The sequence below is a fragment of the Grus americana genome, chromosome 25 (assembly GCF_028858705.1).
Source record: "Grus americana isolate bGruAme1 chromosome 25, bGruAme1.mat, whole genome shotgun sequence".
Taxonomy (NCBI): domain Eukaryota; kingdom Metazoa; phylum Chordata; class Aves; order Gruiformes; family Gruidae; genus Grus; species Grus americana.
Genome location: NC_072876.1, coordinates 7,065,560 through 7,080,889, shown reverse-complemented (window position 1 = coordinate 7,080,889; position 15,330 = coordinate 7,065,560). Strand labels below are relative to the sequence as shown.

Below are 15,330 nucleotides of genomic sequence, written 5' to 3'. Positions count from 1 at the left end.
TGGGCAGGATCGCTGGTGCACAGCCCGACCGCAGCAGCGAGGCCGTAACTGCAGCCGTGGGAGCTCTGGTGTTTGCAAAGCAAATGTGTCCTGGGTTGGAGATCCATCTCTTACCCCGCTCTTTGCAAATTCCTTTTGGGGTCTGAATGCAGCCGGGCTCCTCCTGCACCGCGTTACTGCGACGAGGGAAAACACGTCGGCTCGTGCATGACTCCCTCGCGTTCACAGCTGCGGTGCGGAGCCGAGGGCAAAATTAATCTCTGCTGACGGTGGAGTTAACGCCTTTGCGGGTGAGTGGTGAGGCAGAGCTGGAGCGGGCTGTGCCCGGCGGGGGGGTGGCAGTGCTTACCCCCTCCCCGGTATTTCTGGCTGGGTGAGCAGCCGGAGGGATGCGCTGGCTGGAAATCCAGCCACTTGTGCTTAGCTGCTTAAATGGGAGCTTAGCAGCTCAGCAAAGCTGTCCCCAATTATCTGCTGGGGGCCCAGGAGCAGAGAGGAGGGGGCTGATGTGTCTCTCAGCCGGTTTTGGAGCAGAAATACCCCATGGCACTGTTCTGGCTCTCTGTCGCCTGCCAAAAATTTGCCCCCTGGCTGCTCTCCCTCCCACCCTGGTCACAAAGATGCCACAGCCCTGGGACTGGAGGTGATGCTGCCCTCAGCCCCCCTGGCATCCTTCCCCCATCCTGGGGGTAAGTAACGGGGAGATTTCCCCAGGGATGAGCAGCCCCTGCGCTGCCCCAGCCTCGACTCCCCTTTTTCCCCATCTGGATGCTCTGGGCAGCGATGGATGGGGAAAAACATTCACCTGGGATTTGGGGATGCTGCAGGTGCCGAGGGCTGCCTCCAGCCACGCAGGGGGGCTCGGTGACCCCCCCGGTCTGCTCCCAGGGCATGCTGCTTCCCCCAGGACCCCGCACACTCCTCCGGCTGGGCTGGGCTGGCTGCACGCTCCTGCTGGCCCACGCTCGCTCCTGCTCCCTCGCTCTCTCCAAGGAACTTTCCTAGAAATTGCTGAATTTATTTTTAGCCGTGGCACAGCAGCGCTGGGCTGGGAGGGGGGACAGGCAGGCAGTACAGGCAGGAGGAGGAGGACCCCGGCTGTGTGGCAGGTTCATCCCGGGGGCTGCAGAGCAGGAGCTGCTTTTCTCCAACGCTGCCATCCCGCTGGCACAGGATGCTCTGCGGTGGCACCGAGCCCTGTCCCACCATCAGCCCAGGCACTGGGGACCGTGTCCCCCCAGCTCCGCCATCTCCAGGCTCCTCTCTTTCATCTCATGTCACTTCATTATTCATTTTTTTTAGCTATCGGGAAGCAAAATGGGGCTCCTTGCTCCCCGCTGTCCCCCCGCTCCCGCCTGACCCACTTAGCTGGGCCATCTGGTCGCCGTGCGGGCAAAGCGGCTTAGCCGTGTGCCGGGATCAGGGCTGGGACCCCGCCGCCGCCCGGGGCTCTGCCGTGGGTGGCACCGGCACAGCCCCTGCCTGGGGTCCCGGGGTCCCAGGGTCCCCATGGCAGCCCCTGTGGGTCTGTCGTCTCAGCCTGTGCCTGCAGCTCCGTCCATCCGTCCGTCCCTCTATCCGTCCGTCCGTCCGTCCATCCCCCCCCCCACCCCCCCAGGTGTCGGTCGGTCCGTGTGCCCGCCCGTCCCGTGCCCGGTGCGCACCCGCTGCCCGGCCGTGCCCCCCCCCCCCGCTGCCCTGCGCCCCCCGCGGCCCCTCCCGCCCTTTTCTCTTTCCCGCCCCTCCCGCGTGCCGTTTCCCGCGTGCCCGTGCCCTTCGCTTTCCCCTTCCCCCCTCCCCCCCCGCCCGGTCTCTGCTGCCCCCTGTCGGCCCCGCGCTGCCACCGCCCCGCCCACGAAAAGCCCCGCCCATTTCCCCGCCCCTCTGCCCCCCGCCCCGCCCGTCACGCGCCGCGCGGGTTCCGGGTGCGGGCGGTGCGCGGCGCGCGCAGGTGGGGCGGGGCGGGGCCGCGCGCGGGGATGCGCTGGGGGGCGCGGGGGGGGCAATGGGTGCAATGGGGGCAGCGGGGCACGGGCGGGACGGGACGGGATGCAGCGGGGGGGGGGGGGGCCGGAACGCGGCCAGAATTAGGGACGGGGGTGCAGGGGGCGGGGGGGGCTGCGGAGTGTCCTGCGTGGGGCTGGGGGGGGCAGAGCGTGGGGTGGAGGGGCCGCTGGCGCATTCCTCGTCCCCCGAGCCTCCTCCTCGTGGGGGCGGAACCCCCCCGACCCCGGCTCTGCGGGGGGGGCGGGGGAGGGGGGTGTGGGTGTGGGGGGGACGGGGGGGGGAGGCGTGTGTGGGTGTGCGGGGGGGAGACAGAGAGAGAGGGGGGTGTGGGTGTGTGCGGGGTGACCCCCCCACGCCGGCCGCCCCCGGCCCCGAGTGCGGTTCCCCGCGCGCTGGGCACCCCTCTGCCGCGTCCCGGGCGTGGGAGCATCCTCCTGGCTGGGGTGCGTGTACCGGCCCCCCGCAGTCCCTGCCCGGCCCCGGGGGTCGGTACCGGGCGGTTTGTGCCGGGCGGGTGTGTCCAGGCGGTGGGTTATTATTACCGGGCGGGTGGTCATTACCGGGTGGTCATTACCGGGTGGTCATTACCGGGCGGGTGGTCATTACCAGGCGGGTATTACCGGGCGGTGGGTTATTACCGGGCGGTTGTGGGTTCGCAGACGTCCCGTCCGGCGGGGCCGGACCCCCGCGTCCCCATGCGGAGAGGAGCCGGCGCTGAGCCATGAGCAACGCCACGGCCCCCACGGCCCCGGGCATGGCGAGCGACTCGCTGGTGGGCTACGTCCTGGGACCCTTCCTCCTCGTCACCCTCCTGGGCGCCCTCCTGGCCGCGGTGAGTGGGCGGGTGGGCAGGACGGGGGGGCCCAAACACCGTCGCGAGCCCTGCGCCCACTCACGCCCTGCCCCGCTCTCCTTGCAGGCGATGTACGTCCAGAAGAAGCGGAGGTGAGCGCAGGGGCGCGGGGCTGGGGTTGGGGGGTGTGGGACCGGTCACCGCTCAGCCGCCTCCCCCTGCCAGGTTTGACCGCCTGCGCCACCGGCTGCTGCCCATGTACAGCTACGACCCGGCCGAGGAGCTGCACGAGTCCGAGCAGGAGCTGCTGGTGGAGGCCGAGGACGCCCGGGTGGGTGAGCCGCCACGTTTCGGGGACACGAGCTCGGTTTTGGGGCGGGGTACGGGCGGGGTGGCTGCGTGGGTCGCTCACCGGCCGCGCACGGTGCTGCTGGGAATTGCTTTTGTGTTTTTTTGTGTTACTTTTGTGTGAAAAATTAGCATTAAGCAGCAGCGAGTTACGGAGCCCACAGTGCCAGCCTGTCCCAAGGAGCACCGCGCACTGGGAGCCGGGCGAGGGTTTGGGTGTAATCCAGAGGTTTTGGGGAGGGTTGGGCTGTGCAGCCAGTGCCTGCGACCCCAGGGCTCCTGCGCCCGCCCTGGTGCCTCTCGGGGTTCCTTTGCCCCCCTGGCTGGCACTGGCGGGGGTCTGGGCTGGGGTCCCTGCCGTGCCCGGCGTGCTGAGGGCACGCTCTCTGTTGCAGGTGGTGCCGGGCTGGGGGGGGCCCTCGCCCCATCGGCCCCCGCGGGGGGACTGGAAGTCCTGATGCTGCCCGGAGAGCTGGGGCCGATTCCTGCCCGCAGGAGGCAAGAGAGGACGGTGTCAGCACCGGTGCTGCTGCCTTCGCCGTCCGCCGGGAAGGGCAGGATGTGCCCGCGGTAGCGTGGCGGTGCCGGCGGCCGCTGCCTGGGAGTGATCCCACCCCACGAGCACTGACGATAACGGGTTATCTGCCACCTCGGTGCCCGATTTTGCCACTTTTTTGCTTGAACTGCCCCACAAGCCCCTTAGAACGCGCCGAGCAGGACGGCTGGGGCTGGCACCCTGGCGGGGGAGCAGCCGGGCTCCGGGGCTTTGCCGGCTGCGCGGGGCAGGATGCCCGCAGAGGAGCAGCGCCGCGCGCGCTGCAGCAAATAAACGCGTTTGCATTCGGCCAAGAGCCTCCCGTGTCGGGCGGGGAGGGTTTCAGCAGCATGAACACTGCCGGACCGTGGAGCAGCCCGACGTCGCGGCGGTTGGCATCACGCGTCCCTGCCTCGGCAGCACCGTGACTCGGATTGGTAATAAAAAGGCACCGAGCATGGGAGTTTGGGGGGCAGCGGGGTTTTGCCTGTTTCTGTTTCCATCGGCAGTTCCTGTCCGTCCCCGCAGAGGATGGCTGGATGGCCCCAGCATGGACGTCCCTGTGGAGAAGGTACCGAGCGGAGCGGCCGCTCCGTGCCCACGGGCTCTCCCTGCACGGAGAAATCCTGCTCCCCCCCCGCCAGGGGCTGGACCCCAGCCAGAGTCCAGGGCAGAGGCGTCAAACATCCATAAAATGTTTTATTCAAGTAACTGCAAATAGGAAACCAAAAGGTCGTTAACAGTGGACCAGAAAAAAAACCCAAACCCCAATTTTTCCCCACCGGGGCCACCTGGCACCGACCTCCAGTCCTGCTGCAACCGTTGTGCAGGGGGTGGCATGGTGGGGGGAGCATCCCGCAGTCCCCCCACCCCACCGCCCTGCCAGCCTCTATCCCTTGGAGCAGCAGAGCAACCCAGACCTTAAAATATTAAAAAAAAAAAAGCCCAAAAAAGGGGAGGGAAAAAAATACCCCGCAGCCCCTAGCGACACCCCGAGAAAGAAAACACCGAGCCAACGATGCCCCGGCAGCCGGCACAGCAGCAGCACATCTGTGAGTTCAGAGAGTGGAACTTAAATATCCAGAGGTAGTTGTGAATGAAAGGAAAAAAAAAGTACTAAAAAAAATATATATACCAGAAGCTATGAGGAGAGCGCCGCCCCGAGCTGGCCCCACTTGGGCACCCCCAGGGACAGGCACCCCCAGGGACAGGCACCCCCAGGGACGGGCACTGAGCCCCGGCATCGCCGTGGGAGCTGCTCTCCCACGCACACTGCAGTCGCCCAGGACTGGGGGGGACACGGGGGGGGTTGCCCAGGGTAGCAGCAGGCCAGAGCAAAGGTCTAATGCATTTGGGGGGTCTCGCCTTGACCCCCTGTCTCTTCCCTGCAGAGGCTCCGGTGCAAAGCCCGGTGCTGGGGGCGGGGGCAACCAGCACCCGCTTTGGATGGGTGAGATCACTGCATTGGGGGGGGGGGCAGCAAAGGTGGGGGGGTCCCAGCCCCGGCTCTCTGCCAGACACCCCCTTTGCCAGTGAAACCCAGCGCTGGGGAGAGGGGGGAGCCGGGGCGGGTGCCCCCCAGGCGTGGGGCTGCAGGGGCCGCCCGGGTCGGGCCATTTTCCAGTGCTGCCGTTGTCTGAGGGTGAGGAAGGAGCGGAGGAGGGAGGAGGAAAAAGCCAGGGCGGCGCAGTGGGTTTCTCCCCGTCCCTCTCCCCCGGGCGCTGAGGACGCGGGACCGTCGGGCGATGAGGTAGCGCCGGTTCGGGAGGTTTCACTGCTCCTCCTCGGATGACTCCTGGGAAATGTTCACCTCCTCCTCGTCCTGCTGCTGCAAGGCAAGGGAGTGCGGTTCGGGGGGTGCCGGGGGCTGCAGACACCCCCCGTCATCTCTGGATGAAGGGCTGACCAGGCACATCACGCCCCTTGTGCAAAGAGGGAAACCGAGGCACCAGCGCCCTCCTGGATTTGGGCACTGGCCCTTGCTCCAGGTTTAACCGTCACGGGTTAAATCCCAGGTAAGACCCCCCCCACCCCACCCGGGCAGGCTGGCAGCGAGGCGGGGGGAGCCACGCACCCCGGTGCACGCACACCCTGCAAGTGCCCGAGCGCGGTGCCCAGCGCCGCTGCCGTGTTCCCCGTTGCCGGGGGCTGGGGGGCGGAGCCGGTGGTGGCAGGACCGGTGTCCATGTCCGGCACCGCACGCTGGGGTGGCCGTGAGCATCGCGGCGGTGAGTCAGGGCTGAGTGTGAGCGTGAGTCAGCACCGGCCCCCGCTTCCTCCCGCTTCATTCATAAAAAAAGCCACCGCAGCCAGCAGCTGCCAAAGCGGGACGCGGTGTCCCCGGCACGGCCCCACCGGCATGGGACCGGCTCAGTCCCACCCGCCGAACGGCTCCCTGCCCTGGGGCCCCCAAAACAGCCCCTGGTGCCATGGCGTTGTCACGGGGGGGTGCAGGAGACCCCGGGATGTGACCCCCCCTGGTTTGCAGTTCTGGCTGGGGACAGGGCAAGACCCCGCGTGGGGCAGAGCCGCCACACTGTGAGGATGCTCTTGGTGGCTCGTGTGTCCCGGTGCCTGGTGGCAGCTCCTGGGGACAGTGGGATGTGCGCGCCGGGAAGGGAGAGGAGACTTGCTTCCAGCCGTCTGGGTGATGCTTATGGGTGCTCGGCCGCTGCCTGAGCTCCCGGGGGCTGCAAACCAAGGTGGGAAGGGGGAGAGGGGGGACGGAATGAAATGGCGGAGGGGAAGCACAAAATAAGCGGGTGGCCACGTGTGTGGGAGCAGAGGGGGTTTCCTGCGCACGCAGGCTGTGGGAACGCTGTGCCAGTGACGCAGCGGGCACCAGGACAGGCGTGTGCCAGCACGCCGGGGGGGGCAGGACCAGCTGCCTCCCACACGCCGCTCCCAGGAACGGGGCGGGGGGGCCGGGATGGCTCAGCACCCCCCGTGCCGGGGCACAGCATGGCTGGGCTCAGAGCCCGTCCCATGCCGCGCTGTGTCCCCTTGTTCACACCGCTCTGCTCTCCAACCCGGCAGCAGCTCCCCCACGCCTGGGACAGCTGGGGGCTGCCGTGCCCCCAAAGTGCCCAGCACCCTGCCAGGGGAGGAGGAAGGGAGAAGCCCACTCACTGATTTTTTGGGTCGGCCTCGAGGTTTTCTCCCTGGTGTGACTGTGGCTTTCTGAGCAAAAGAAAAAAAAAAAAAAAAAAAAGACATTTTTGTCAGGCTGGGGCCATCCCCTCGTCCCCAGGATGCTGCCGGGGGGGGGGGAGCGTTCCCCTTCCTGCCACCCACGACTGCCGAATTCATCACCCCAGTGGCATCTCCCTGGCGGCTACAGCCTGGGGCTGCAGCCAGCCCCCCCCGGACCCCCTCCCCACCAGCTTCCAGCCCCGGGACACCCCGGCCCCGTGACTCACAAGGCGGGTGCAGGATGTGAGTCGCGCGTTTTGCAAACAGGTTTATCACGGGTGTCCGCACACTGACACGCGCGGTCCCTGGCTCCCCCTGCCCACCTTCCCTGGGGGCAGCACCGAGCGCCCCCCCCCGAGCCTCCCCTCCCCCCCCCCGGGTACATCTGCCCCGAATTGTCTATAATTGAGCTCAAAACAGACCTGTTGTCCCAGTGCACGGCTGCTTGGCCGGAGCAGCCCCCGTCCCCGGCCACCTACCCTGCCTTTCGGGGTGGCCTTGTTTTTACTGCCCTTCGGCCGTCCGCGGGGTCTCTTGGGGGTCGGGGCCTCGCTGGGCTCCTGCTGGAGGGAGAGCAGAGGGGGGGTCGCTGCAGACTGGGGGTCCCCAGGGAGGGATGCAGGCCTGGAGTGGCTCCCGGTGCAGCAGTGCACCCCAAGATGCTCTGGGCTGGGAGCCCCATTCTGCCCAGCAGACCCCACTGGGGCAGGGATGCTCTTGCACGTGGTACTGGGAGCATGAGCGGTACTGGGAGCACTGGTTGCACTGGGATCAGCGGTCGGGCACCAGGCACAGGCTCCCACACGTCCTTCAGCCAGGCACGTACGTGACCCGTCCCGCCCTGGCATTAAATCACTCGGCTTAGCCGGACGGTCCCCGCGGGTTGCTCAGCCCCGGACCCCGGCTCGCTGTCAGTGCTGCTGCCGGGCAAAGCGTCGGGGAAGCACAAATCGCCTGTTCTGTGGGAAAATGGGGTGCACAAACCTCACCTGCCCCGGGGGGGCGGGGGGGGGGAGGGCGGAGTTGGCACCACAAAGGCTCCGGCAGCATCTTATCCCTCTGAGCAGCTTTTGCTAATGGGGCTTTAATTAGCCCGTTCAGCCGCAGCCCGGGGGGGGGGGGGAGCAAGGGGGGGTCTCCAGCCCCTCCCTGGCAGTGGAGGAGCTCTGGGGTGTTGCAGGGCCGGGGGGGGCTGTGAAGCCCCCCAGGAGGGGTTTGCAGCCCTTAGGGAGGTAATGAGGGCTGCACGGTGGGCATCCCCACCCCTGCCTGGGTGCGAGGGGGGGGGGTTCCCGCTGCCCCGCAGCCTGGGGGTGCCTGGCCCTCGTGGGCATCGCTGCGGGCACAGCTGCCCAGTGGGGTGCCCCCCCCCCCCCCCCCCGTTCCTCCCAGGGGACCCTACATACCTGCGGCTTCTTCCTGGGCCGCCCCCGGCCCCTCTTCTCCGACACGTCCTTCTCCCCCTTGGAGGCCAGGGGCTGGCTGGATTTGGTGCCGGATTCGCTCATTGTCCTGCCGGCAGCGGTGAGGAGGAGCGGGGAGGGAGGAAGGTTGGTCAGTGATGGCTCACCAGGCCAGCCGGTGCCGTTCCCCCCACCCTCGCCCCAGGTGCTGGGGGGCCACGAAGTGACTCACGGGGCTGCGAGGGACGAGCGGAGCCCCCCAGCCCGGCCGTGCCCCTGCCCCCCCGGTAAGGATGCTTGGTACCCCCAGCTGCCACCTGGCCCCTCTGTGGGGCTGGGGGTGGCCGGTGGGGTATCAGCAGGGGCAGGAGGTGACAATGAGCAGGGTCCCCCCTCTGAGAGTGCCTCCTAAAATTAAAATTCAGCTGAAATGAGCGGCTTCTGCCCCACCCCAGCCCTTCCTGGAGGCTCGCCCGCATACTGCTGCTCTCCGGGTGCGGAGCAGGGACCAGCCCGTGCCCAGGGCACTGCCGGGGTGCCCGCGGTGGAGAAGCCAAAAGCATCACGACGAGCTATGCCTAGAAGAGACCCTCACCTGTATTTTTTAACCCCTTGAGCCCATTGGGCAGCACCTCGCTGTGGGGTGCAGGGATTTTCTGCCCCAGAAACGCAGAGCACCTCGGGCAGGCGCAACCCTTCCTCCTGCTGCTGCAAAGACGGTATCTGCAAAACCGCCCCTGCTGCAGCCGCGTCCCTTCCGCAAACAGACCTTTGGCCCGTGCCAGTCCCCACTGTGCATCCCCTCGCACAGCTGCTCCCCGCCGGTGCCTCGCGGCGATGCTCCGGTGCAAAGAGCCCAGGCCAGCGCTGATGCACGGGGATGGAGCAACGTGTCTGAGGCTGTGGGGCCGGACTCTGGCAATGGGGTGCTGGTGCTGCTCCCCGCTCTCATGGCCCTAATGACCAGCCCCACGTGGTGGCTGCTGCTCTCGCACCGGCTGGGCGAGGCTCTGGGTGCTCAGACCTCCTCATCTCACCCGTCCCTGCTCCCTGCCTTCCCCCATGGTAGGTTTGCAGCTGCATCCCTCCCGGGGATGCAACCTCCATCCTCCTGGCACTGGCTGGGGAGCAAAGGGGTCCTGCCCCAAGCCCATGGCACACACCCCCCCGCTGAATTAGCCAGTGCCCCGGTGCTAAGCCAGCTCCCAGGGTCCCCAGCAGGCATTTGGGGAGCGGCAGCTCAGCCAGTCCTTCCCACAGCCCATCTCCTTTCCCCAGAAGGAGCAGAGCGGCTCCAGATTTAATCTGGAGCCCTTTAAATCCCAGACATGCTGTCAGCACCGGCAAGTTGGAACAGGATGAGCGGTGGCATGGCACCGGGGGCCTCCGGGCATCCCCACGGGGGTCCCAGTGCCCCGGAAGGGAGGTGCAGGCTCCTGCGGCCCTCCTCCAGCACCCCCACCTCAACACCCGGCACTGCTGCACCCAGGGTGGGGTGCTGCACCCCTGACCCTGCTCCTGCCCCCCCGGCTGGGTTTAGGGACGGGCACCACTCGTCACTTGTCCTGGGGTGCCAGGTCATCCCCTGCCCCGTGCGCATCCCAAAGGGCTGCATGGCTTTCCTCGCTCATGGGGAAATCCCGTGGAGGAAGAGGTTCCATCTTCCCCTCTCCGCCTTGATGCTTCCCCAGGGGCGCAGGGAAAACTTGCTTTTCCAGAGCTGTGGGGCCGGTTCCACACCCAGCTCCCAGCCCAGGAGCCAGGAGGATGGGCTCTGGGCTGGAAGGGAGCGGGATCGCTACCACAGCCCTGGCGCTTACCCGTGACCCCGAGCGCAGGGCACCGGCTCTGCTTCTCGGTCGGGCGACTGTGGCCATGCAGAGAGGGGGCTGCTGCGCAGAGCGGCGACGTGATGTTCCCCAGCAGAAACAGGGCTGCGAGAGCAGCGTCCCGGTCTCGCTGCCTGCAAGCGCGGGGCTTGGAGCTGCCTGGGAGACCCAGCTAGAAAATCACGGGTGTTGCTCTGGGGTGGGTGGTGCAACGCCCCTGGGCCACCTCTCCCTCCAGGCACGGTCCTTGTGCCCCTGCCCCGGGTCTAACCCACGTCTCCGGAGCACGGCAGCCCCCTGGCCCGGCTTCTCCTGCAGGTGCAAGGTTGTGTGCCCGGTCTGCGTGCAAGGGCGGGGGCACTCTTCCTACCTTTGCCTACCAGGTTAGTAACGCTTAGTTTGGAACAACTGGTTTCAGTTTGGATGGTGTTAGAGCAGCTGGGACAGCGCTACCAGGGAGAGCGGGGGGCAGCTGGGGTGCTGAGCCCCCCCCGGGGAAACTGAGCCCATCGGGGCAGCTGGAGCAGGTATGCATGAGAGGTGCGGTGAGAGGAGCCACGCTCAGACCTTCGAGGCTTTTTAAAAAACACGCGCCAACTCCCGCTCCCCTCTGGAAGTGACTCACGAGTGCAAAACAACAACAACAAAAACCACCCTCGGATTCTTTTTTTTTTTTTTTTTGAGACAGAAACCATGCTGTCATGTAAACACCCCGAAAATATTACTCACAGCATCCCAGAGCCCTTCAAGGAGTTTCTTAAAAAAAAAGTATGGTTTAGGTTTGGGAAAGAAAAACGCCGGCCAGCTCACCAGGGTCTGTCTCTTTCTAAGTCAATCTTGGTTGGGGAAACGCAGTGCCGTACCCTCGCCCGTAGCTGGAGACAGATGGGCCCAGTACGGCCCCCACCCTGCTGCGCTCCCCTCCGCCCCGCCGGGGCCGGGCACGGGCCCCACACGGCGGCTCCAGCCAGGGATGCCGAGGGGACCGTCCCCGCCGTGGGGACACCACGGGGTACAGCCCCCCGAGCCAGAGCTTGCTGCCGCAAAGCTGTTGGTGCTGGGGAAAGGACGGGCAACGTCCCAGGGGCCAGGGGCTCCGTGCCCCACTCCGGCAGAGGGGGATGAAGAGGGGGATGCCCAGGCGGGAGATGGGGGATGCCCCTCTCCCCCTCCCCAGCACCTTCCCACCCCACACTCCTCTTCCCAAGAGCGGCCTCGGCTCGGCGTGATGCTCCCCGGCTTGGCGGCACCTGCCCGGCCCTGGGAGCGCCCCGAGCCCGCGGGACGATGCTGGGCACACTGCGGGAAGCGGCTCTGGTCCCGCTCACATGCATCAAAGCCGTATAGGAGGGAGGGAGCAGCTGTGTTGCCATGGAGGAAAGGAAGCAGCCGAGAGAGAAACCTTTCCACGCAGGGAGGAATCGGTCAGACATGAGGGCAGGGGACTGCCGGGCTCCCCCAGGCTGGGAGAGATAAATCTCTGCAAGGTTTGGAGGTGGAGGGGCTACATCTGCCTCTCGATCGATGGAGTTGGGGGATGAAAAACTCCTCCCCTCTCCATCCCTACGGATGGTGAGCCGCCGGACTCTCCTCCCCCAGCCCCATCGGCTCCCTCTGCTCCACGACACGAGCTGGGCCATTCTCAGCAGCCACCTCTTGCACAAGCGATGGTTGGGTTGCAAAAGGGCAACCTGGCCCCTCGGAGCGATGCTCCTCGCTGCCCTGGGCCTGCTCCTGCCTCCCCCCACCCATCCGCACTGGCTTACAGCACTCCGTGCAAATAACCCCATAAATCCCTCGCTCCGGCCACCTACTCTTAGATTAAACAAACCAGCCCAGGAGAAGCAGGGAGACAAGGCGGTGGCTTAGATCTTAAAAAAAAAAAAAAAAAAAGAAAAAAAATCTCTTCACGCCCAGGAAATCTAGCCTGATTGCAGCTGGAGAAGGATCCCGGCCGCACCTCCTGGCAGAGGGAGGACGGGAGAGGGAGGAGGGGAAGAAATAGTGGAGCAGAAGTTGAAGAGCCTGTTCGGCAGGGGTGCGAGGGCTGGGAAGGGATGTGCGCGGCTCCTCATGAGGACAAGTCCTCCATGGGGCTGCTTTGAAGCCCCCCCAGGCCTGCTATTAAGGAAAGTCCACCCCCCTTTCCTTCCTGGGCATGCATAATAAAAGGAAGTGATAAAAGAAAGGAAGGAGGGAGGTGGGGGAGAAAGACAAGAGGCAGGAAGGGCACCATCACACGCTTTGTGAAGCCCCTGTCCTGCGGGGTACAATAAAACCCCGGGCGGAGCCAGCTCGGTGTGGCATCACCCCCCGCCGGGAAGGGCTGGGTGCAGGGGCTGTGGGGTGCGGGGCCCCACGCTCTCGCAGCGTGGGCACTGTCCGGGGTGGGGGTGTGGGGGGGCCAGCTGAGCCCCAGCACTGCAACTTTGCACCGACCTGTGTGTTCCCCCCCCCGCCCCATCCTTGGCCTGGCCCCTTGCACGGTCCCAGCCCCACGCACGGGTCCTGATCCCACGCCCATGCACCGGCCGCGGCCCCACGCACCTTGCGCGGTCCCATCCCCACGCATGGTCCCGACCCCGCGCGCCCTACGCCGGGCCCCACGCACCTTGCACCGACCCCCACGCACCCTGCGAGCCCGGGCACGGGGGGTGCCCACAGCCGGCGGCCGGGGCGGGGGCTGCACCCCGCGGCCGTGGGGCCCCCCCGGCGGTGCGGGGCGTTTGCATCACCCGAAACCGAGTAAGCGGAGGAAAAGTCCCGCCGCGCCGGGAGCTGCCGGCACCGGGGGCCCGCGGTCCCCCCCCCACCCCCCCGCCTCCCCACAGCCCGGGCAGCCCCGCCAGGTGCATCGCCCTATTAATAACAATAATTAATAACAAGAATAATAAAGAGAGGCATTGCAGAGCCGACCCGCCGCACGCACACGCGCGTCCTTGCAAATACCGAGCAAACCGGGGGCGATCGTGCACAGCATGCGGGGAGGGGGGGAGCAGAGCCCCGGGCCCCCCCAGCACCCCCCGGCCCTCCCCCGCACCCCCCGGAGCAGAAAGGAAAGAGGAAGGCCGGCACTCACAGTCAGCTTGATCTCGGAGCTGGGTGCTTGGGGTGGTGGTTTTGGGTGGTGGGGTTTGGTTTTTTGTTTTTTTTTTTTTTTCCTGGCGTGTCTGTGTTGTGAAGCGAATTAAACCCCCCCCTCCCGGCGGCTGCTGCTGCTCGCAAATGCGGATCTGAAAGGAGAAGGCAGAGAGAGAGGCTGCGACTCACACACGCATCCACAGCTCAGCCAGGCCCCCCTCTTATTTATATAAATAATAAAGAGAGAGGGGAAAAAAAAATTGCTCCAGGAGGAAGGAAGCTGGGTCAAAATCATTTGCAGGGAGCGAGGAAAAAAAATGGGGGGGGGGGAGGGGGGGGAGAGGGGGGGGGAAGGAGCGAGCTCCCAGCCTTACTGGAGGGGATCCAGCTGCTAAAAATAGCAAAATCACACTCGAAATTAAATAAGGGCAAACAGGCTAAGGGGAGCTTCCAGCCTTGCGGAGCGGGGAGAGGAGGAGCCGGGCTGCATCACGGCCGGGGGCGGGCGGCGGCGGGGCCGGGAGCGATAGGTCCGTTCAAAGGGCTGCGGCGGGCGGGCGGCGGCGGCTCCCCCCGGCTCCCCCCGGGGCTGGCGGAGGGTCTCCCCGGGGGCGGGTGGAGGCAGCGCCGGGGGAGGATGGAGAGGACCCCCCCCCACCCCCCGGGATGCTCCGGGGATGGTCCTGGCTGGGGGGCGCGGGTACCCCGCAGTGCCCCCGACCTGGCCTCGCCGCTGGGTAAAGCTCCAGCTGCCCCCCCGCCCCCCCCCTCCCCCCGGGGCAGTTTTGGGCTGGCGTGGAGGGGTTTGGCATCCCCGTGGGGGCAAGCACCGACCGGGGCTGTGCCGTGCACTGGGTCCAGCACCGGTGGGCAAAGCACGATGCCCTTTCCTTTCGCTGCCTCCCTGTCACGTTAACCCCCCCCCCCCCCCCAAAAGAGCCTCTGGTCCCCATCTGAGGCACCACCAGTGGGTGCTCCATCCCTGGGGCAGCCCAGGGCCGGCCGGGTTTTGTCACGATTTTTATTTTATTTTATTTTACTTTATTTTATCTTATTTTTCATTGCAGCACCACTGCAGAAATGGGAGGCCGGTGTGGAAGCAAGTCCTGCACGGCTCAGCGCCGTGGGGTTTTGGGAGCTGGCGAGCAGCCCTGAGGCTCTCCTGGGGTTTAAGCAGGCGGTGGGCTTGGTCTGCAGTAAAAGAGCTTTATTCTGAATTCCTGTGATCTGTTTTTGGAAGTGGTTGAGGTCACTCTGGAATAGGAGGCGAGATCAGCTCTCCAGGTAGGTACCCCAAAACCCAGACCCCCCCTTGCGTCAGGGGCAAGTTTTTCCAAGGCATGTCAGGCCTTTGGGAGCTCGTGGTGGGTTTTTTTGAGGGGATACAAGGAAATCCAGAGGTCAGCATCTTCTCAGTGATGGGACTGTGCCAAATTCCCCCAAACTCATGTGGAAACTCCGATCACAAATTTAATGGAAACTCCGATTTAAGTGCTTTTGATGATCCTGACACTAAGGGTTGAAACTTGGAGCTGGACTTTGGCTGATGCTGGATTTCAAGCATGTCTTTGTTAAAAAAAGCACCTTTAAAAAAGTGAAGCTTTGAAGTATCAATATCTGCACACGCAAAACTTCTTCAGCGGGGAAGATTTATGCTGTAGAAAGAAACAAATCAAGCCGAGCAAGACTTGTGGCACTGTTTTTGCTAGTTGTTATTTGGATTTTTAAAATCCCCTGCAAATTCCCCAGACTAAAGCACAATCAAAGCAGTGTCCCTTTCTGACGATTAAAAAATGAAAGCAAAGAAGGGGGGAAAACACCCTGTAAGAGGCTGAGCTGATTTCAAATGCCTGCAAAACCTGCAGGCATCACCCTGCTTGCACCACTGTGTTTTGGGGCTGAGCCCGGCCGTGGGTCCCTGACCCTGTGGTGGTGGTGGGTCTCCTCCGCCCAAGGGCCTTGCATCCAGGCAAGGTGGTGCTTGCAGACCCTGAGCATCTTTTTTTTTTTTTTTCTCTTTTCTTCCTAAAATCAATGTCCCCCCAGCTGCAGGCAGCCCTGCCTGGGCTTGGAGGTGCCGGGGTGCCTTCTGCCTGCAGCAGCCCCAGCCCTGCCCGTGGCCGTGCTCAGGCTTCCCCGCTT

General features: G+C 65.3%; 2 protein-coding genes across 12 annotated transcripts; one reads left to right on the top strand and one right to left on the bottom strand.

Moving 5' to 3' along the window:
* Positions 1-1,890: 1,890 nt before the first annotated feature.
* On the top strand, positions 1,891-4,342 carry SMIM29 (small integral membrane protein 29). The gene is made up of 5 exons (XM_054804280.1): positions 1,891-1,951; positions 2,667-2,839; positions 2,927-2,952; positions 3,026-3,131; positions 3,544-4,342. The coding sequence occupies exons 2-5, from the start codon at positions 2,729-2,731 to the stop codon at positions 3,604-3,606; spliced, it is 306 nt and encodes a 101-aa protein (XP_054660255.1). The 5' UTR covers positions 1,891-1,951; positions 2,667-2,728; the 3' UTR covers positions 3,607-4,342.
* A 23-nt stretch (positions 4,343-4,365) lies between these two features.
* Positions 4,366-13,671, bottom strand: HMGA1 (high mobility group AT-hook 1). 11 transcript variants are annotated; one of them, XM_054804268.1, is made up of 6 exons: positions 13,563-13,671; positions 13,187-13,340; positions 8,282-8,387; positions 7,298-7,438; positions 6,809-6,863; positions 4,366-5,508 (listed from the first exon to the last, which is right to left on the bottom strand). In XM_054804268.1, the coding sequence occupies exons 3-6, from the start codon at positions 8,381-8,383 to the stop codon at positions 4,742-4,744; spliced, it is 1,065 nt and encodes a 354-aa protein (XP_054660243.1). In that variant the 5' UTR covers positions 8,384-8,387; positions 13,187-13,340; positions 13,563-13,671; the 3' UTR covers positions 4,366-4,741. The 11 variants fall into 11 exon arrangements, with proteins under 11 accessions (XP_054660243.1, XP_054660242.1, XP_054660249.1 ...); XM_054804267.1 differs by lacking the exon at positions 13,563-13,671 and having other exon boundaries at positions 13,187-13,478; XM_054804274.1 differs by lacking the exon at positions 13,563-13,671 and having other exon boundaries at positions 4,366-5,511; positions 6,813-6,863; positions 13,187-13,478.
* Positions 13,672-15,330: the final 1,659 nt, after the last annotated feature.

What these genes read in the sequence shown, in the direction of transcription:
- SMIM29 (XM_054804280.1), top strand. Translation starts at nt 2,729, where the DNA reads ATGAGCAACGCCACGGCCCCCACGGCCCCGGGCATGGCGAGCGACTCG. An exon ending in TGGGCGCCCTCCTGGCCGCG is followed by an intron (nt 2,840 to 2,926) that starts GTGAGTGGGCGG and finishes CTCTCCTTGCAG; the next exon opens with GCGATGTACGTCCAGAAGAA. An exon ending in TACGTCCAGAAGAAGCGGAG is followed by an intron (nt 2,953 to 3,025) that starts GTGAGCGCAGGG and finishes TCCCCCTGCCAG; the next exon opens with GTTTGACCGCCTGCGCCACC.
- HMGA1 (XM_054804268.1), bottom strand. Translation starts at nt 8,383, where the DNA reads ATGAGCGAATCCGGCACCAAATCCAGCCAGCCCCTGGCCTCCAAGGGG. An exon ending in GGCCCAGGAAGAAGCCGCAG is followed by an intron (nt 7,439 to 8,281) that starts GTATGTAGGGTC and finishes CTCTCCCTCCAG; the next exon opens with CAGGAGCCCAGCGAGGCCCC. An exon ending in GCCGTGCACTGGGACAACAG is followed by an intron (nt 6,864 to 7,297) that starts GTCTGTTTTGAG and finishes TCTTTTGCTCAG; the next exon opens with AAAGCCACAGTCACACCAGG.